This window comes from Cardiocondyla obscurior, linkage group LG24 (genome assembly GCF_019399895.1).
Source record: "Cardiocondyla obscurior isolate alpha-2009 linkage group LG24, Cobs3.1, whole genome shotgun sequence".
Classification (NCBI taxonomy): Eukaryota; Metazoa; Arthropoda; class Insecta; order Hymenoptera; family Formicidae; genus Cardiocondyla; species Cardiocondyla obscurior.
This window is the reverse complement of record NC_091887.1, coordinates 3,112,512-3,134,350: the sequence shown is the minus strand read 5'-3', so window position 1 is coordinate 3,134,350 and position 21,839 is coordinate 3,112,512. Positions and strand designations below refer to the sequence as shown.

Sequence of the window (21,839 nt, the reverse complement as noted above, 5' to 3'; positions counted from 1 at the left end):
AATCTAATTACTAAGTAATAAAAACTAATATAAAATATTTTAACTCGCCACGCACGTGTTTACGTTGGTCTTACAATAAATAAAAAAAAAATTAATAATATATTAATAAACTAAAATTTACGTTATGAATCATAATAGTAGAGTGCAAAAAGAATATGTAACATCAAGTAATTAAATCAAATGATACTATAAAGTGTTCGTAATACATGTCAACGTTCAATAAGTTGTGTAATTGCAATGACTAGTAAGTTACAATGTTAAAGTGACAGCAAATGCGAAAGATATTTTGTCGAGTCGAAACAACAAAAGTAGCATACTAACTTACTTACGTTGGACTCGATACTGAACGAAAAAAAGATCTATACAAAACTTTAAACGGATTAAACGAACAAAACAATGTAGTCTCTTTTCTGAAAACCATATTTCGATCTTTAAATCGTTGGAAGACGTTCCATTCGTTAAAAAGACCGCGAGTATACTGCTGTCTTTCGATTTGACGTAATGTCTTCCGCAACTGTCGTTTGAACGTAATTATTTGTTAATACCAGCTATTACAATCAAAGGTATTATTATCTCCACTTATTATGTTATAGAACATGCTTCGGAAAAATTTCCAACTCATTTCGATAATGATCAAGGTGGTAATTCAATAATTGTATTTTTTTTATGTATTATATTATATGACATTTACTTATCATTTAATTTCATATAATTCATCAACGTATTATATTATATTACATAAATATCATTTTACAGTGACATGTTTGCCGATCATAATTCAGAAACGTTCGTTAATTTATTTATCGGCAGTTATATTAATTTCAATTATTTTTAGTTTTAATTATAGTAATGTTTTCATACTGTTACAAAAAGATTCAAAATATCAATTTTAAGTAGAAAATAGTTGAGATAAAACAAAAAAAAATTAAGTTAATGCTGGGCATTATGGTGTTTAATATTGTCACTCATATTTGATATTTTAATCTTACGTAACAAAGTAAAGCAATTATTTAAATTGTAGACTTATTTTCTCTATGTATTAGCAATGCAGAAGTGACTTAGCATATTCGGCATAATTGTAATTAATCATTGTCGCAAGTATGTTATGCAATAACGAACTACAAACAACAATTTAAAAGATTTGTCAAGTACCACTTGGTAGTCGATAAGATATTAACGAAGACACGCACTTACTTTACATATTGCAGAATAGTACTGCAAGAAAGACACATGATACAGTTGAACTAAGATATCATTGAAGAGTTCTCTCGTTAAATGTCTAAGAACCTTTTATACAAGTTGTGAACTGCTAAACATTAATTAATTACGTATCGCAAATAGTATGTCATAAATTTTAAGAGTGTAAAATAATTTTATTATTAATGTTTTTATTAAATTTTTTTTACTGTTATAATTTTATAACATCTTTTACATTTTAGACAAATTGTTTAAGACTATAATTTAAATAACAATGGTGCTCGCGGAATTAATCGGGGCTGCTATCGTTGTCTCGAGCATTTTGTATATTTATTTTAAATTTGCGATTTTTAATTTTTGGAGTGACAAAGGTGTTTTCTACCTTGAGCCTGTTGTGCCAATTGGAAATATATTTAATCTTCTAATTGGAAGAAAGCAAATTGGTATGTATTTTCATTAATTACCTCATGTTTCATTATTACGAACATATTATTCATTTTATAGATATTACTGTTGTTAATTATTTGATATTTACTTAAAGAAATAAAATTTGATTAATTGAAGAACGACATTTATTTACAGGCATATTTTTGCATGAGATCTACTCGAAACATAAGAGTCACCGCGTGATCGGATTGTACTCAATTCATAAACCCAATTTAATAATCGCCGATCTCAATCTTATTCAAATGGTATTAACTAAGGAATTCTCAACTTTTCATGACCGCGGGGTGTTTTGCAACGAGCAGATTGATCCATTGATGGGCAACTTATTTGCATTGTCCGGAAAGAAATGGAGAAATTTGCGTGTCAAGTTGACACCCACTTTCACGTCAGGAAAAATTAAGCAAATGTTTACGGTTTTGAAAGAATCTAGCGATGAACTTACAAAATATCTGGAAGTAAAGGCACAGATGAAGGACTCTATCGATATAAAAGATATATTTGCAAGGTTAATGTCTTTTAAAAATTGATTTTTAATTTAATTTAAAGATAAATAATTTATAAAAATTAAGGATTAAAAAAAAAATACAAAATCTTAATATTACTAATTGTAAGATAGTTAGCAATTGATTATTCAGTTTTTAGACTTTACAACTGCTCCCTTTGTAAAAAGATATTTATTTAGTTTAGTTCCACAAAATCTACTAAAGTTTAATGAAATGTAATGTTCGTCTAATTAATAGATATACCACAGATGTGATCATGACAACAGCATTTGGCGTTAAGTCTAACTGCATCGAAGAACCGAATAACGAATATCGCAGCATGGGAAAAAAGATTTTTGATATTAATTCCATTTGGATCGCCTTGTTTATGTTTGCACCGCAAATTTTGGAGTTCTTCTCTATTTCTCTGACACCCCGAGAAGTCAGCAGCTTTTATATGAATATGTTTCGAGAGAATGTGGAATACAGAGATAAGCATAACGTCGTCAGACATGACTTTATGAATCTGCTCATTCAGCTTATGAAGAAGGGCTACGTTGAATCCGACGGTGACAAGAACGGAATCGACGAGCCATGTTAGTACCTACATACTTGCACATACTTTATTTTATTATTACAGAATATACATATAAAATATTTTTTACAATATATATTAAATTTTTTATAATTTTTTTTTTACATGTTTTACCTAAAATTATTAACGAAATTAAATATAATTTTCTCTATTTGCAGCAACTGTAAGTAAACTTACTATGACTGAAGCAACTGCGCAAAGCTACGTCTTTTTCGCAGCAGGCTTCGAGACTTCTTCAACGACGGCGACATTTGCGCTTTACGAATTAGCTCAACATCACGATATACAAGACAAAGTTCGTGAGGAAATCGACGAAAGTTTGACAAAGCATGGCGAATTGACTTATGACGCTATAAATGAGATGACATACCTTCACAAAGTAATAAATGGCAAGTGCATTAAACGTTAAAATTATTTTACTACTTATGCGTACGTTTAATGAATCGTTACATTTTAATGTAGAACGTTTTTCTTCTAATATATTTTATTTTTTTTTTATTTTAGAGACTTTGCGAAAATATCCACCTCTTCCGTTACTGAATCGCATTTGTACTAAAGACGTCTATCTACCGATAGTAAACGTTCATTTGCCGAAGGGAACAGCAATAACTATACCAGTATATGGATTGCATCATGATCCATTGATATATCCAGATCCAGAAAAGTTTGATCCCGAGCGATTTAACACAGACGCAGTAAAAAAGAGACATCCTTACGCTTATATGCCATTCGGAGAAGGTCCTCGCATCTGCATCGGTAAGAAGTGCATTTAATTTATCTTAATACATAAAAACTTTTATTATAAAAAATGTCTGTTATGTGGTATTAATATAATTTATATATATAATAAATTTGGTATTAATATTTGTTATCAATTTTCAGGCGCACGATTTGGCTACGTGCAAACGAAAGTCGGACTTGTAAATCTGTTGTCGAAATATAAATTTGATCTTGATCCTCGAACTCATGTCCCGATAGTTTTTAAAGAGAGTAGTGGTGTTCTCGCAGCAAAAGGCGGTGTACATTTGATTATCAAACCGCGTTAAATAATTGCGTTTTTATGTAGCCTAAAAATAATTCTAAATTTAATTTAATTAATATTAATTTAAAAGAACATAATTTTAAGTAATGATTAAAAAAAGAAACGATGTAAATACAGAATTATAATGTTACTCCCGCGGTGCTGGAGCTTTTTAATCTGCAATTTCTATAACTTCTTGGCGACGGGTTGTTATTATACTAAAATGTGCGCAAAAATATGACATGTACAGTTGTGGATAGAAAGATTGCAACATGTTTTAAAAAATAAGTTTAAAAATACCACACAATACATATACAGCGTCATATCTATGTATTGAGCATAAGTGAATGTAGCGGCTCGCATTCTATTATTAAAAGCGTGTCCCTTTACTCATTACAAAGAAAATTATTGTCACCTTTCTATCTACGACTGTACTTTTAAGATTTCTTTTCTTGGTAGATAACGTAACTGTGACTCAGCACATTATACATATTTTTAAAGTTATTCAGCTTCAGTATGCATTTATTATGTAACTACATTTACGATAAGATTACACTTTAAAAACATTTTGCAATATAATCTGCTGCATATTCTTAGTTGTGGCAATAACGTGATGTGATTAAGACGTGCAATGCATAGCTAAGTTAAAAGATTTTTTAAACAGTTAATTTTTTAAATAATAACAGTTTTGAAAAATTAATAAAAATAGTGACATGAAAATCATAATTTATAGTTTGGTCCAACAAAAGCTTTAAAATTTATTTTTAAACACATACATTTTGTTAAATATTATTTGACGTAAGCGTAAAAACATTTGTCACTATAAGATTTAAAATTCACAATGGTACTCGCGGAACTGATTGGGGCTACTATTGTCACCTTAAGTATTCTGTATATTTATTTTAAATTTGTAATATATAATTTCTGGCACAAGAGAGGTATTTTCTATATTAAACCTGTAGTACCAATAGGAAATATGGGACCTCTCACAACTAGAAAAATAACAGCAGGCAAGTCTAATTTGGAAATATTACGTTCTATTAATTAATTATTTTTTCATAAAGTAAATTTTTAGTATATTTTTATATTAATAATGCATTATATCGTTAATTATGCTTTTGCTCTAAAAAAATATAATTAAATAAGAAAATTATTTAACAGGTGTACTTTTTCATGACATTTACATGAAATATAAGAGTCATCAAATCATTGGGATATATTCATTTTTTAAACCAAATTTAGTAATTGCCGATCTTGAACTTGTTCGAATGGTGTTAATAAAGGAATTTACAAGTTTTCATGACCGAGGAATATACATGAATGAAAAAATTGATCCATTAACAAACCATTTATTTCTGATGAGCGGAAAAAAATGGAAAAATATGCGTGTCAAGCTGACACCCACTTTTACTTCGGGAAAAATAAAACAAATGTTTTCAATCTTGAAAAATTTTGGCGAAGAACTGGCACAACATTTGGAATGCAAAGCAGAAATGGGAGATTGCATTGAGATAAAAGACATATTTGCGAGGTAAAAGTTCGAATTTATACAACACTGGCAGATGTAATGTAGAAGGCATACATAAATATTATATGATTTTCTTCGTTAATAGGTATTCAACGGATGTAATTATGTCAACCGCATTTGGTATTAAATCCAATTGCATCCAGGACCCAGATAACGTATACCGTGACCACAGAAAAAAAATATTTGAGGCAAATCCTATTTGGATCGCTATAATTCTGTTTGTGCCTCAAATTATGAATTTGCTTTTTATTCCTTTCACAGACCGAGGAATTATTCGCTTTTATACGAAACTTTTTCGAGAAACTGTGGAATATAGGCAGACTCATAAGATCATAAAACATGACTTTATGAACTTGCTTATTCAACTTATGGAGAAGGGCTTTGTTGAATCTGACGGTGACAAGAAGACAACCGATGAATCATGTTAATTTACACACATAATATATATTAATAATTCTTACAATATCCATTTAATAATTAAATATGTTTAATGGATTTCTATATAGCTGTTAACAACATTATTATTTATTTGCAGCAACTGTAAGTAAACTTACTATGCTTGAAGCAGCTGCGCAAAGCTACGTCTTCTTCGCAGCGGGCTTCGAGACTTCTTCAACGACGGCGACATTTGCGCTGTACGAATTAGCTCAACATCACGATGTACAAGACAAAGTTCGTAAGGAAATCGACGAAATTTTGACAAAGCATGGCGAATTGACTTATGACGCTATAAATGAGATGACATACCTTCACAAAGTAATAAATGGTAAGTGTATTAAACGTCAAAAGTATTTTACTACTTATGCGTACGTTTAATGAATCGTTGTATTTTAATGTAAAACATTTTCTTCTAATTTTTGTGTGGTTTAAATATTTTAGAGACTTTGCGGAAATATCCACCTCTTCCAATACTGAATCGTATTTGTACTAAAGACGTCTATCTACCGATAGTAAACGTTCATTTGCCGAAGGGAACAGCAATAACTATACCAATACTTGGCATTCATCGAGATCCATCAATATATCCGGACCCGGATAAATTTAATCCTGAACGATTCAATGCGGATGTGGTAGCAGAAAGAGATCCTTACGCCTTTTTACCATTCGGAGAAGGCCCCAGAGTCTGCATTGGTAAAAAGAAAATTAATTAATTAAAATTAAATCCTTTTCTGTAATAAAATGTTTTTAATAAATGTTTGTCAAGCTTATTATTAGGAGCTGTCATAAAATTGTTTGGTAGATATTCTATATTAATATAAATTAATTTTCAGGTGCGCGTTTTGGCTACATTCAAACAAAAGTTGGACTTGTCAATCTTTTGTTAAAATATAAATTCAAACTTCACCCTCGAACTTCGGTACCAATTGTCTTCAAAGAAGAAAGTTTGATTCTTGCAGCAAAGGACAATGTGCATCTTATTATTGAGCCCCGATAAAATAACCACCCTGTTACGTAAGTTTAACTTAGTTTCAAATTATTAAAATTATGTATGTAATTTATTTATGTATATAAGAAAATGTATATACACATTTATATTTACATATTACTAAACTTTATTTTATATATTTATTTAAAACAGGTTGTTATAAATTCTACATGAAGTTTCAGTTCGATTCTTGCGGAATATCTGAAAAAGTTTTCGCAAATTATTAATAAAAGACACTGCGTTAGATGTTATAATTAAACAAGCACTCCCTGTTTTTTTTATGTTTACATCTGTGCACATTTAATTATGTGAAAAGATTATTTAAATCATTACTTTCGAAGTGTATTTAAAAATTTCTATGTCTCTCACTATGCATATAATATTCATTCTTAAAGCTGTTACTATACTAATCTGTGATATCCGCATCAATTTCGCAGTTTACACAAAAAAATTCACACATACGTTCCATTCTCTCCTTATCTTTCGCTCCCTCCATTTATTAAACTTTATATCGCATTTTCACAAAAAATGGTCAATATGTAACATCACTTTTGTGCGTATTTGTAAGGTATCAAAGTGGTCGGACTTGTTTCTCATCGATAAACTGTAGTTATGTGTAATGCTACAGTCTTTTCTTTCCTTCTAAAATATATAAACAAACTTTCATTTCATTCTCTATAAATTCCAATAATTGGCATAGAAGTTACTCAATCTGTATCTTTGTACTACTAATAGTGTGCAAGCGCATACGTAAGTTCACACAATTGCTGAATAAAATATTCGATGAACTATAGCATTAAAAGATCTAATACTTTCCCTTCAATATTTCTAAAACAACCGACTACACAGCACTTATACGCACGCAAGAAATTAATCAAGTGATATATGTACAAGTATTTTTACATAAAGCATCTAGGTACGTATTTCATAAATCACCTATGCATATTGCAATGAGCACTGAATAAAAAAAAAAAGTTTATCCGTATATTCAGTGTTCGTGAATAAAGCGAAAAAAGATAAACAGCAATTAAAGTCTGCCTACATTTGTTAGATGTAAAATTATAAAACAATGATAAAAAAAAACATTTAATTAATAATTTTTCTTATTTCATTAAATAATTTTTATCAATTTATTAATTAGGATATAGTTTTTTTCCTAATTAATAAAAGTACGAGAATAAAAATCTTAATAAAGTCGATTATATACGGACATCAAATATAAATGCCTTATGGACTAACATTATCCATAGTGAAAGAACTGAGGTGTACCAGAGTACATTTTTACTCGCCGTAGATTATATTATATAAATGCCCTGGTATATGAATAGTTATTCTTAATAATTTAGTTGAATCGCAGCTTATGAAACTACAACATCAACATTGTAAATTTTTTATAAGCAATCATCATTGGCTTTGTTGAAATTTTTACAATTACAAATCGATTACAATTTTTTTACGTATTTCTTTTAATAAGGATCTTCCTGGGACATTCGTAAACGTCCCATTTGAAAGATCTGGCAGTGATTAGAGTCTTCTCCATTATTTCAGTGCAAGTTACACAATTGGTATAGACACTTGATTATAGATTCGTACATGACACGTTAAAGAGAATAAAAATATATAGCTATTATTTTATACAACGAAGAAAAGCTAGCTATTACTCCCATTTTTGTTAGCAAAAGCTATCTAGCGCATATTTTTATCCAATTATCTTTCCATTTGACAGTATCACGAAAGAATTTTTAACATGTAACGTCTTGTCTTCTGTGGCGATTGTAACGCATTGAGACGCACGCTATTTAATGAGTCAATCAAATCACAAAAAAAATAAAATTAATAAAAGGGTTAATACGTTAATTTTTCTTCAAGACATAAAATAGTAGTTTATGGCATTAATATTTGATATAAATAGTTTGCAAACTTGCATTTGGAGTCTTGTATGTTTGGAAGAACATTAAATATCCTGTCTTAAAGAAGCCGTGTTATATCGAATTAAATTTATTAATTATTATCGCTTTTCCGCAATGTAGATTAATTTTCTCGTTTGGTTTATTTGGTGTCACCAAAATAAATGTTAGCTTAATTTTATTATTTTGAACGTTAACTGTGCACTGCTTACTGTATGCAATATATGTCATTTAAAGGAACGCGAAGCATATAAAATATGGTTGAAAAACTCAAAGTATATAAAATGATAAATCCGTATTAATTCCGAGATTTCTCGATGTCAAGAATCAAGCAAAATGTTAGCGATGTAACGAGAGTTTAGCAAGGAGCAAAGTAGTGGTCGAAAATTGTTGAATGTAAAACGACTTTCTTTAAGAAAGAATAAATAGTAAATAATTCGCGCAAAGTGCGCACTTTATAGAATCTAGTATTATACTAAAAAATGGTAAATAAATTTGAGGTTAGGCTGGAGGTCTATTGGATAAATTTTAAAATTATTGACTTAGGCTGTACTGGTATGATTGTTAGCACCGCTAATAACGCTGAATAAAGCAGCGCTATTGCGTTTGAAGTTTCCTACTTGCTCGTCTGGCCATATCGGTTCTCCAAACAAAATCGACAAATTCTGGCACAGTTTTTGATAATTTTCACGTAACACTTCTTGATACTCGTGTTGATCTGACGTGATCAGTTTACTGTTTATTTGCAGTGCTGTATAACATATTTTAACAAATTCCCTGAAATCACATATTTTTATAAATAACTCTGCATAAAAAAATCACACATATAAAAAATTGTGTAAAATGCAACGATAAAACAAACCTAAAAACGTCCTTTAATTCTTCTACTTTATCATCCGGATATTGTGGAGATAATGCGGGATCCAAAAATGTAGAGGCATAGGCTAAAGGACCGGCATTTACTGTTACACAAATACTACCTTGGAGACGTAATTGTAACTTTTTTACGTCTGTCGGTCCGATTAAAGCAACATCTTCTAATTCCTGTACACGTTGTCTCATCTCATCCAAAGCAACTTCAATAGGGCTGAGCTCAACTATGCGTTTCTCTGCAATTCCGATACGCTTTTTCACATACGGAAAAGCATATTGTGCTGCAAAATAAATATAAATTTTTTTAGCACCTTTTTTAAAAATTAAAATCTTAGATATTCAAATAAATAATTCGATTATTAGATTACTAAAATTTTATGTTTAATCATACTTGTGAGAATAGTTCTACGTTTCCACTGATCTTCCGGACTACCTCTAGCTTTACCCTCCTTAGTAAATGGCGTTTCAAACATGAAACAGGACACATTATGAGTCTGCTCAAATTCGGTTTGTCGCACTTCTAATTCTATCTTCTCAAAGTATGGTGTGACGTGCGTTACTTGAATATACGCTATCTTGGGATCTAACTCACTTACGTCAACCGGTATAGAATCCATTATCATTTTAACATTTTCAGATCCGAATTTTTCGTTATACAAACGTAATAGACGTTCCGATATTTCAGATAACGACGTCACTTTTGGTTCTTTGTAAATATATTCTTGTCCATTCTCCTCTTCAAAGTATGCCTAAATAATAATATAAGTATTAAATTCATTTTAATCAATCTTAATTTTAATATGTTATATCAAACTTTCTGAATTATAAAAATATACTCTGTGTTAATAATGTTTTTTACCATGCCAAAGAATGCTACTCTGTAGAATCTTCCGAGTAATCTTTTTCCAGTTCGTGTTACCTCAACTATTTTATTACAGGCTTGCGCCAAATGCGAGTAACAGTTAGCCAGGGCTTCGTAATTTCTTTTCTTTTCATATATAGGAACTATTAAACGATACAAATGCCCAAGCAATTCGAAGCGCTCAGCCTTCTCCAACATATCGGCACAAACTTCTAATTGCTCTAGAAGTAAGCTCTCATTATAGTGGATATCTTGAATGCCTAAAACAAAATCACTATCTCTCACATCTGTTTAATTTCAACATACGCGTATAACACAAAAAAATCTAGCCAACATAAAAAACGTGATGAAATTAACAAAACATACAAATCTCACCAGCATCGAGTTTAAGATTACGCTCGTCTTTCGATATATTAACAGAAATTTGATCGAAAGCCTCCGCACCCCATGGATGAACTTTCCGTAGTTTCAAATATTCGGCCATTAATGCTGCGATATGCAGTTGACAACATGCAGCCTTAAAAATAAAAAATATTGAAATATATAAGAAAAATATATTCTTTTCTTGTGCGTTAGATTTTTATCAAGATAAATTATAAAAATTAGTAAAAACATATACCTCAGAAAAATTCCCATCTCTGGCGTGATTTCTAGCCATCGTTTCCAGCCAAGTATGCCTCAATTCAGGTGTGCTAGCGTAAGAATTAGCCAAACTATGTTGCAAATCGACTAGCATTTCAGGATCATTATTATGTTCTCGCATTTGCGCGGTTGCCATTAGAACTGTTCGTATTCTCTTATTAAGATCCTTTACCTCAACTGGAAAACCTGTGCCTTTCATAACTTTATCAGAGGAAGCGTAACTATTGATTAACGATAGCGATTCTTGAAATCGTGAATTATTCAGACCAATTACGTTCCCCAACATTTGAGAGACTGAAATTATTACCTACAAGAAATAATTATACGATGAGATATATTTAAAGCTTAGACTAAAAACTTTAATTATAATTATATAATAATAGATAGCTTATTTTGAAGCTTTAAATAAATAAAATTAGATTAAAAATATTATACCTGCAAATGTACTCTAGTTAATCCTTTTCGACTAGTAAACTCAAAATTACTGCGCATGAGTAAATACAATAAAGCGCAAGATTCTTGCCGTATTGAACTCAACTTGCTGTTACAACAACGCAACAGCTCGTAACATAAACGTCCGCAAAGCACAGCATTGCCTACAAAAAAAAAATATATATATATATATTCAAGCTTTATATATATGTATATAAAAATTATAAATTTATGCCCTTTTTTTTAAACTCAAATTTTAAAGTCTTGAAAATGAATAATTACCTTGGAAAAGTGCGATGGAATAATTGTTCAAGAAAGCTCGAAGTCCAGCAAAAACGTGACGTAATAAAGTTTCAGATTGACCGACTTGAAGAAACGACAAATAAATATTAAAAAACTTTTGCATAACTGCGTTATCTCCTTCATTTGCCAAGAGAATATCCTGGCAAAAATAAACTGTATTAACATTCTTGTCGCTATGCTAGTTGTGTTTCAATCGATTAGTTAAGGTTAGATTAAATTAAATAAAAAATATAATTTTCTAAAACAATATAAAATTACCTTAAAATGGATACAGAAAAGACCCAAGCAATCCAATGCAATCAGACCAACTTCCGTTGCCATATTTGCCTCCAGTAGAACTTGATAAACTTTGCCACTATCATTTTCAACCAGATTCTCTCTAGTAACTACATTGTGTGGTTGCAATGTGCTGGTTGCAACGGGACTCTCTGTTGCAAAGTCTGGCGGTGCCATTCTAGCAGGTAAAGTCATTGCTTTAACAGTACGAGGTTTTCCAGCATTAGTTGTGGCATTCGCAGCTATCTGTCTTTTACCGATATACTTAAAATGATGTAAGCTCATTCTAAAAAATTAAAAAAAAACAATATTAAATTTAATATATATTAATAAATTAAATTATACAATAAATTCTTTACTTACTCAATTACTGTAAAAAAGTTCAATATTTCCGTATCGTTGCATTGTTGCCACCAGGCAATTACCTGATGATCACCTAGGTACTTGACGATAAATAGGAAACAAAGTAATATATCCTTTACTTCTGAGGGCTGCAATTTGTCATATCTAGACGACGATTGTGTTACACTCAAAGTACGCGAATGTCTCTTTTTCTCGCTTGTTCCGTTTTCCGGTAATTCTCTAACGATAGTGGTCTCTTGGGAAATATTAGATTGAGATGCACCGGACACCGACGATGTATCTGATTCAACGCTAGTGCAAGAATAACCATTTACTAATCCTTGACCCGCGATGGCGGCGAAATAAGTAGAATCTCGTAGATGCATAGATGATCTTATAGGCGATTGAGTATCCAGATGAAGAGTCAATCTGTGTAACATTGAAATTTCTCTTTGATTTTTAATTAATTAATAGATACATATTATTGTTTTATTAATATGTTAACTGTTAACACGTACCTGTGAATGGATTTTGGTGTACCCGAGGTCGTAGAAAGAGTATCTTTTACTGTCAGAAACGAACTGCTAGTTGAAACTCTGTTGGTGCCATTCTGTTTAATTTCTATCTTAATCTCGGTGTCTTCTACCGATTGCAATCGATGTAAATTTTCCAATACAATGCCAAGCCATGGTATATAAATCGATGCTATTCTGCTTAGTTGACCCTGAAATAATAATTTAAAATGTGAAAAACATATCAATATATGCGATTCCTCAAAATAATGCTAAAAGCCGCTTGTAATCATAAACATTTAAAAGTTTAATGGCTGTACCTTATTCTGATACCTATCATCTAACTCGTGTTTTGCCATTAGATCTCTTAAAGTACCAATGGCAACTTTACGAATCTGTACGATCTCGTTGAGAGAAGTCTTAACTTCTTGCATCAAAAGACCAGCTAAGAAGTGATGCTTGCAAAATTCTTCCGTGAGGCAATACTCATTCATTAGATCTATCGTCAAATAAATACTTCAGTTTTATCCTGTTTTGAATATACTATACTACGTATCTCTAACATGACACCGAAAGGTAGATATGACGTTCGCTGCGACGACGGCGGCTAGCGTACGTGATTTTCTTTGCTTTATCCCTTCCCTCGGCCGCCGAGGACGAGGGAGGTAGTGGTGGGCGGTATTCTCCCTCAGTCCACGGCGACTGGCTCTCCACGGAACATCTCCGCGTGCGCTTCGTGTGAGATTCGACGCACACCACGACAAAGTTACGTATGCTAGCCGTCGTCGCCGCGGCTTATACCATATCTGTCATTCAGGGTACAATATGTACGTGTAATCTAAGTATATTTGTGGTAGGTGCGTGTGAATAGAAAAATATATGCAATTTTTAATGCACGATTATCTAAAAATACAAATAATGTGTGGACGAATATTTGTTGATCTGAAAAATCTCAATTCTTACACAAACAACGGCTTTTATGAATTATAACGGACATAAAAAAAATATATTATTGCAAAAGAGAAAATGCATAACGGATATTAATTATAAGTAAAAACATACACATAACAAATATTTGTGCATGAATTAATTATAAACGTACCCTCACATTCTGGTTCACTCTCAGTGTCATTCTCAGTATCTTTTAAACACGCGAAACAATGCAGTTTTAATTAATTAGTATATTTTCGTCGTAATCCTTATTTATATAAATGATATAAAAGCTTACCTCTGGAAGCAAGACGTGATTGCATCATCGGCAAATTGAAGGACACATAGTGCTCGTGAGAGCAAACGATTTGCAGAAAGGTGAATTTGAAGTCGTGCAGCGTGCGTTGATCGCCAGGTGAAAAGTTGTCCAAATAAGAATTGATAAGACGAAACACGAAACCACGATCCATGAATGTGAGGCATCGCTGTGTGCCAAAATAGTCAAAATTAAAATAACGAAAATATTAATTTATTCATAATATTAATGTATTATATAACTTTTAAAATATTTAACAATTTACCTTTAAAAAATGTGCGAGACTTTTGTTTAATTCGTGTGTCTCCACCGGCATTTCTCTGTACTTCGTCATTACATATGGCATAATTACATCTAACAACATCTTAATTTTCTCATGATAGTCTTTCGAGAATCGTTCATTTCTGTGCATCTAAAGAAGAACAAATAAACTGTGTAAATAATTAACTTTCGTAACAAGGAGATTAATACTTTATTTTAATAGTTTTAAAATCTTAAAATATTCTTTTAAAAATTTACCTTTATTCTACTAGTACTCAGTAGATATTGCGCCATACTTTTAATCATTATTTCGAAAAAGAAGCTCGAATGATGCATGAATTTGTTTACCACCAGAAAATCAGTATTAGTAGGTTGTAGCAAAACTGGCAAGTGCTTCGCTAATTGTTCGTGAACCGCAACGTTACCATTTTTTAATGGAGGTAACACGAACACAAACTAAAATCGAAAAAGTAAGTTAGAGTCAAACTAATCGCGAAGTAAATCAAAGTTTCAACAAACAGCTATTAGAACTGAAAATTTATTATCAAATATACTTCAAATCTTACCTTGATGTACGCTTGTAGAATTTCTTTACGCCCAGCTTCATGCACCATATTTATAAAATGTATTAAGACCCTGATCACGTACAGTCCAACTTCTTGACTGTTATTGCACGTTAACAATATGAATAATTGATTTAATATAGTTGGGAGAAACGTAATAACGGTGACTAGTTGAACCGCGTGTGCAGCCTTTAGTATTTTGCACGTTTCCGAATCCGAGGGCGTCGCTGAGGGTTTTGTATCCAAAATGCGTTCAGCATGAACGAACAGATTGTGCAAATGAAGATCTCGTGTGAATACCGTTGAAATTAATTGAAAAGATACCGTGAAAATTGGTCGTTGAGAATCAATCCAAGTGACATCTGGCCCTGCGTTCTACAAAAATATGTAAGTTATCCTCATATTGCCACAACTATATAATACATTGACAATACCAATGGTAGATCTTACTCTTACCCCTTTCCCTAGTCCAAGGGGTTGTATAGAAAGATATCCTGGTGGTAAATGCGTTGCTACAGGCAGTACCTGGATATTCGAGTCTATATCCACGTTCAGTCTGTATACAGTAAATATAAAAAATAAATTTTTGTTTTCTATCAGTAAGTGTTAAAAAATACCAGTAGCAAAATCTGATGGTAACTAAAATTTTTATTGATCACTATGTAATTTATCGAATCTCACCTTCCTTTATGTAGCAAAGGTGCCCATGCATAGCCGACGCAGTTTTCCACGCCATTCTCTTTCTTTTTGTTCATATCACAACTTATATGATAAAAAGAGAATAGTATATGATGTTTCGCATGCAACTTCGTGGGTAGCTTGATCTTGATTTCTTCATACCAAGAAGGCACTACGCTGTGATGTAATACGGCACACGACGCTCGTAGACATAATATTGGTGAACCGGGTCTCCCGTAAATTACCTATCAGTTGTAAAAAAATAAATAGTTATTTAGATATCCTTATCTTTAAATTAGTTGATTTTAATCACGTACTCGTAAAGGTTTGATATTCTCGCCATCGTCATCACGGAGTTCAACGATACACGCTATGTTTCTGGCACGAGTAAACATTTTCTGACTGTCGAAATTGAGCGTCTGCGGGTACACGTACAGATGATTAATATATGTCGTGTACGGGTGCACATCTCTCTCAGATGTGCTCTCGAACTCGGCGACCTCGATCGTCGGCTCTGCCGTCGGAGGAATAGGAAATGGCTTTAACGGTGCTAGGCAAGTCGACAGTGTATCTAGAAATCGTATTTTATGTATCGTATACCTGGAATCGTTCGAAACTATTGACTATAATTTTCATAATAATGAGATGTCGTACTTTTTCAAAATTTAAATCAATTATTAATTTATGTAGATTTAGCAATCCAATTAAATACCGTATTTCAAAATTAACAAATCATTAGAGTATATTTTACTATACTATATAAAAAGAAAAAAAATTATATAAATATTAATATTAGGTGTCAAAAATTAATCGAAGATAGCATCTTCTATTTAATTGTAAAATATATTATTTGACTACGCACTGTCAGGAATGTCCGTAATAGGTTCCACTTTAATTTTCAGCCAGCCAGGTATCACAGTCAATTTGCTAAGCTTTTCAGGCCTGTAAGTAAATTAATGTACACATATTAAGCGATTGGTTCACGTAGGAAATCTTTAAATCATATTAATTATTAATACATACTTTCGGTACTCAGAAAGAAGTTTTAACAGCTCCTCGTCTTTTATTTTGTTACCTTCTTGTCTGTAAATTGCTGGGAAATCCGAGGATGTATCCAGTTCGTTGCTATACAATCTAAATAGTGGTCTTGCAGCCCATGCAAACGGCATTCTGTAATTTCCCAGTCTAAAAGAATAATAAAACTTATAAAATATAATTATATAATTTTTTCAGTCATTAAATAATTCGATGGTACATTCGATATTACATAAATATTTAAATTTATGTTACCTTTGGCAACATGCTCGGACTTGTTTGTGCACTTTCAAACCCAATCTTGGATCCCTAGTAGCTCTTAAATATGGCTCCGAAGTCTGATATATGTTTCCTTGGAGCAACTTATCTATTCTTACGACGAGAAATATATCTGGATGAGGATTACTAATATTGAATATAGCCTGTAACAGTAATTATTTTCGAACTTCTTTATTCTATCAATAAATTTTGAACTAATTAATTAATTCTTATCTTAAATATTTATATATATTTCAATATTAATAATTTTTTTTGTATTTTTTAAATTAAAATAATTATACCTGTTTCGGATATTTGATCCAGTCAGAAGGAATGTTTTTCAATTCCCCGGGAAGAGTAATATCCTCTGTTTCTGTTGTAATTCCTACAGGACTAAGTTCTTTCGCCATACCTCGTACTATCTCATGATTAATATCAAAGTGAAAATTTTCCGTGAGTTTTCGGCCATTTTTTGCGTCAAAAAGGCATAACACTGTATGATAAGGTTCCACTTGACAAAGAGATTCCTTTTCGTCGATAGGTGCTTGTAGTCTAAATTTAAGACTGTCACACTTGACAAGGATTCTATGGCCGAATTGTTCTTTATAAGGGTCCACGTTATCGACAGATTGTCCTATGTGCGTTTTGGCATGCGGTATGTAAGGATACACGCTGAACAGTCTTTTTCTGTTCTCTCTCCTTGCTAAAGCGATACTAGTGTCAGTTTCCCTAGAGTATTTTATTAATTGTGGATTCATACTCTGTTCAAGGCCTTTAAGTGTACCATAAACCTAAAATCAAATATTAAATTTATTTTAACACTAGAAAATTATCTTCCGTCTTGCCTTGTATAAATGTTTATTGGAACATTTTAAATTAATAATAATATCTTGGTTACCTGCATAGGTTGTGAAGACGGCGGAGGTGTATTACAAGTTCTCTCTAGCGATGCAGCACGTTTTTCCTCCTGCTGTTTATAATGTTGTAAGACAGAACTAAGCTTCAATAACCAATCTTGCATATCTGCCTCGTTATCGGCAGCCAAAGTATACGATTTGTGAGTATCGCTCATTCGTAATTCAAAGCAATATCTCCCGCGTTTCGAATTTCTAACAACTTCCGTACAAAAATCCATCACTATCGTCAGTTTTGCTTCGCCTTTTCTCTCATCTTTAAAAAATTCAAGTATATAAGTGCCGTCAACTTCTTGTCTAAGATGACAGAACCGTCTTTTGAATGATTTCGAGCCAATATGAGCAAACATTCTGTCTGTACTACCAATTTCAGGACCCTTCATCAAATAACCTTCTTTTGTTATACCGTCATTTTTTGTCAAGTCCTGAAAAAAAATATGCAGATTTAAATTTAATTTTAAATAATTAACAACAGTATAGTAATCACAATATTAATTGCATAATAAGTCTTGTAAAATAAGAGCAAATTACCTCGTCCACCTGATCTACTTCAGTATCAATTTCATATACTTCGTCCTTAAGATCGTCTGCTTTCGATATTCTGAAAATTTATGAATTAATAAAATCTACAAAATAATAAATAACTCTCTGAAATTTTAATTAATTTGAAGCTTTGCATTTGCATACCTTGGCAACTCAAGATAACCTCCGCTATATGTCGCATATTTATAATGTACAAGATTCCAATTGGATATATAACTGGATAAACACTCCTTTGTTAGGAGATTCTCTTCTCCTTCTTCACATTCTGTAATATGTTGTGCCGTTGGTACCACACTGCGATATCTCCTCGGCAAAACTACTTGCTATTGGAAAAACAAACATTTGATGACAATAACAATTATGAATTTTATAATAAAATAAGTATAATTATTTTGGAAAATAGAGATTTCAAATTCAATTCAAAAATTAAAAAAAAAAAAATTTTAATTATTTTTCTACTTATTTATCGAATTAAGTTAAGAATTTATTAATTGAATTTTCATGTATTTCACAATTTTATCTCATATTTTATTGCTATTCTTTCACTTTGTTCTCTTATCTATAAATGAAAGGCATATGTCAGCAACATGCTGATATAGATAAGCAGCATGAAAGCATCAGCAACTTACAGAAATATCATCTTGGGGATATAGCAGCAGCTCTCGCTGAGGATCATTTTGCAGCAGTGTCTTATTTTTTAGCACAAAACCCTCAAAATCGATGGGTTCAACCAAGTGCGGCTTGTTCTGTGAAAAAACCGTGTACTCTGAAGGCATTAACTCCAATTACGAATATATAAATTATTAAAATACTTCAAGCCTCAGGATCTACGAAATCTTTGACTTCGTGCTTGGCTAGATGCAGAAGTTGATAGCAGAATGTCAAACTCTCGACGATTGTTTACTTTCGGGTTCAGGTATAATAGAGTCGAGACGCGCGCCCTGGTCCGTCAAATAACCCGACCTGCGGACGATGAGTCCTTACCTGCACTGTGCTCTCGCGGACGACCTGGGATACGGTTTCCCGCAGCTGTGCCGCCATGCCGGGCTTCCCCAGGCCGCGGGTAAACTTTCTCTCGCTCATCCTCGCCAGCACCGTGCGCCGCCGATCGGGCCTCAGTTCGGTGCCGCCGTCTGATGTCGCCGCGCCGTCCACCGCGTCAGGTCGCATCGGTCACCGTGCCCGGCCGCGCCGGGGGACGATCGGACACATAACACAGACGACCCGTAACCACCCGTCTCGTCACAATCGATCGGGATCGCGCGACCAACTCCCGTCGGCCATCATCAGTCCGCGTCCCGTCTCGTCGCGCCGCTCCCGTCTGACCCGTCAGTTCCTCCCTGGCCCGGGAGGGGAGAGGTTTTCCCTTTTTTTTTCTTTCTCTTTCGAAGCTCGCGCGGGTTTATCGCATTGCGCGTTGTTTTTTTTTTTTTATTCGACGAAATCAGCACGACGCGTGTAATTAGGGTGCGTCAGCGTGAAGTCGCGGTATCAACCGCGAGGATGATCGGGCGTGCGGAGCAAAATCGCATTTTCCCGCGTATTTCCCTAAACGACGGTCAATAACGAAGTCCGCCGACGGTGATGCTTATCGAAGAGCGTCTAACAATTGAATATCGCCGAGGACTTGGACAACGCCGCAAGCGAAAATCTCCGCGAGAGCTTTCTACAAAAGGAGATTTTATTAATAGATAAGCTCCGACTGTCATGAAGCCATTCGACAATTCTCAAGCTTTTATCGATAGTTAGCAAAGGTCGATAGTATCGAAAAGAGCATATATTATATATTATACATATACTATATGTGTCTGTTGGAGTTGATTTGTTCGTTGGTGTATCAGAGTTTGCCAGCCAGAGTTCGCCGAACAAGTTAGAGGTTTGTCTAAGTGATTTCCACACGAAAATATGACGACGGCGGCGAGACCGACCTTCGAGCCAGCCCGAGGAGGCCAAGGAAGAGGCGAGAAGGATCTCAGTGCGATCTCAAAGCAATACAGCAGCAGGGATTTGCCGTCGCATACCAAGCTTAAATATAGGTAAACGCGAATTTGAATTCACCACGACTTTGCAGATTAATTTTTCATAATCTACGACGATTGGCATTATTTTCATATTTAATGTACAAAAAAGCAGAATTTGAACTGCTATTCACCCGCTTACATTGATAAAAATTATTTTGAGGTTATGGCGATAATGCTTCATGGGCGCTCGGAACGGTGAAGGGGCAAGCAGATGCAGTTGTCCCTAAATGTAGCTAAATATAATGTACAATATAATACTAATTTTGTTTCTTAACAGAGAGCATGGTCAAGGAACAGTTGAGGAGCTAAGAACTCGAGACTTCAGAAAGGAATTAGAGGAAAGAGAGCGGACTGAGAAAGACAAAGGATCATCAGGCCGTCGTGCTATCGAACCTTCCAGAGAATCGACTGCATCGTCTAGTGCAAAAAGACAAAAGGTAGATCAAGTTTCTGCAGCCAGTTTAGACGCAGATGATCCACTTGATGAGGACGAATCCGATTCTGATAGCGACGAGGATGATACCGCTGCACTCTTGGCTGAACTGCAGAGAATTAAAAAAGAGCGGGCAGCAGAACAAGCAAAAAAGGTAAGTACTGAGTTATTAAATAAATAAATTATTTTGTCTGTTTTTTTTACATTGTTATTTTCTAAAATATAAAATAAAATATAAAATAATATAAAAAATAAAATATAAAAAAAACTAATAAAATACTACTTTGCTTTTTGCAGGAAATGGAGAAACGCCAGGAAGAGGAACGAATACGCATGGAAAATATTCTTTCAGGAAATCCTCTGTTGAACTATTCATCACAGAGCGGAAGAGTGGATATGAAAGTACGAAGGCGATGGGACGACGACGTTGTTTTCAAAAATTGCGCTCGCTCTGAGCCGAAGAAAAAACATGATGTGTTCATCAATGATTCTCTGCGAAGCGAATTTCATCGTAAGTTTATGGAAAAATATGTTAAGTAATTTATAGACTATAAGTGTCTCAGCGTTGTAAATAATTTTTTAATGAAAATGATTACGATCTTTACAATAGTACTTGTCTAAATATTAATATTTAAGCAATAGTTCTCTTGGTTTGTGGAACGTTAGGAATCGTCTGTATTAGAGATAGGTTCTTAAAGCAAATATTTTTTCGAGTTAAGGTAAAAAGAACGGAACTCTCGCCTCCTTGGTTTTGTAACTTTTCGAGTTAGGACATACAGTTGAGTAATAAATTAAAGCTAATCTAACGTCTCGGTGATCTATCTGTGTACAAATTCTCATCCGTGATCCCGCGAAGCTTCATATATCTTTGACTGTGAATTCTTGTCGATCCAGTCCCTCCTCTTTCCCTGGAGCGAGTCGACATCCATCCACCCGTCTTACCGTTTCTGTGACTCGTATCTGCGATCCGCGCGCCTTCGAGGCGCGCTTATTGCGTGCGCGTGTGTGTTTTTCGGTAGCGGACGGCGCAATCCGGTCTCGG

The 21,839-nt window shown here is 33.3% G+C and overlaps 4 protein-coding genes across 10 annotated transcripts; 3 read left to right on the top strand and 1 right to left on the bottom strand.

The window, feature by feature from the left end:
• The first annotated feature begins 1,370 nt into the window (after window positions 1-1,370).
• On the top strand, window positions 1,371-7,489 carry LOC139111650 (probable cytochrome P450 6a14). The gene is made up of 9 exons (XM_070672096.1): window positions 1,371-1,640; window positions 1,780-2,149; window positions 2,385-2,722; window positions 2,880-3,110; window positions 3,226-3,477; window positions 5,806-6,036; window positions 6,150-6,401; window positions 6,542-6,722; window positions 6,850-7,489. The coding sequence occupies exons 1-8, from the start codon at window positions 1,472-1,474 to the stop codon at window positions 6,703-6,705; spliced, it is 2,007 nt and encodes a 668-aa protein (XP_070528197.1). The 5' UTR covers window positions 1,371-1,471; the 3' UTR covers window positions 6,706-6,722; window positions 6,850-7,489.
• Window positions 3,768-5,698, top strand: LOC139111648 (probable cytochrome P450 6d4). Its single transcript, XM_070672093.1, has 3 exons — window positions 3,768-4,752; window positions 4,904-5,273; window positions 5,356-5,698. Exons 1-3 carry the CDS (start codon window positions 4,584-4,586, stop codon window positions 5,696-5,698), a joined length of 882 nt encoding a protein of 293 aa, XP_070528194.1. The 5' UTR covers window positions 3,768-4,583.
• Ziz (dedicator of cytokinesis protein Ziz) lies at window positions 6,860-19,624 on the bottom strand. Of its 7 annotated transcripts, none has more exons than XM_070672080.1 (29): window positions 19,328-19,624; window positions 18,973-19,089; window positions 18,488-18,666; window positions 18,332-18,401; window positions 17,785-18,225; window positions 17,189-17,677; window positions 16,884-17,050; window positions 16,617-16,778; window positions 16,456-16,535; window positions 15,911-16,164; window positions 15,597-15,838; window positions 15,366-15,471; window positions 14,919-15,290; window positions 14,611-14,808; window positions 14,357-14,503; window positions 14,074-14,260; window positions 13,948-13,986; window positions 13,166-13,344; window positions 12,852-13,057; window positions 12,355-12,762; window positions 11,974-12,277; window positions 11,695-11,854; window positions 11,416-11,576; window positions 10,958-11,287; window positions 10,705-10,855; window positions 10,336-10,598; window positions 9,868-10,225; window positions 9,466-9,757; window positions 6,860-9,380 (listed from the first exon to the last, which is right to left on the bottom strand). In XM_070672080.1, exons 1-29 carry the CDS (start codon window positions 19,511-19,513, stop codon window positions 9,146-9,148), a joined length of 6,483 nt encoding a protein of 2,160 aa, XP_070528181.1. In that variant the 5' UTR covers window positions 19,514-19,624; the 3' UTR covers window positions 6,860-9,145. The 7 variants fall into 7 exon arrangements, with proteins under 7 accessions (XP_070528181.1, XP_070528183.1, XP_070528182.1 ...); XM_070672082.1 differs by having other exon boundaries at window positions 10,714-10,855; XM_070672081.1 differs by having other exon boundaries at window positions 15,372-15,471.
• Window positions 19,625-19,791: 167 nt separating this feature from the next.
• Window positions 19,792-21,603, top strand: C12.1 (spliceosome-associated protein CWC15). The gene is made up of 3 exons (XM_070672095.1): window positions 19,792-20,379; window positions 20,642-20,951; window positions 21,095-21,603. The coding sequence occupies exons 1-3, from the start codon at window positions 20,249-20,251 to the stop codon at window positions 21,335-21,337; spliced, it is 684 nt and encodes a 227-aa protein (XP_070528196.1). The 5' UTR covers window positions 19,792-20,248; the 3' UTR covers window positions 21,338-21,603.
• Window positions 21,604-21,839: the final 236 nt, after the last annotated feature.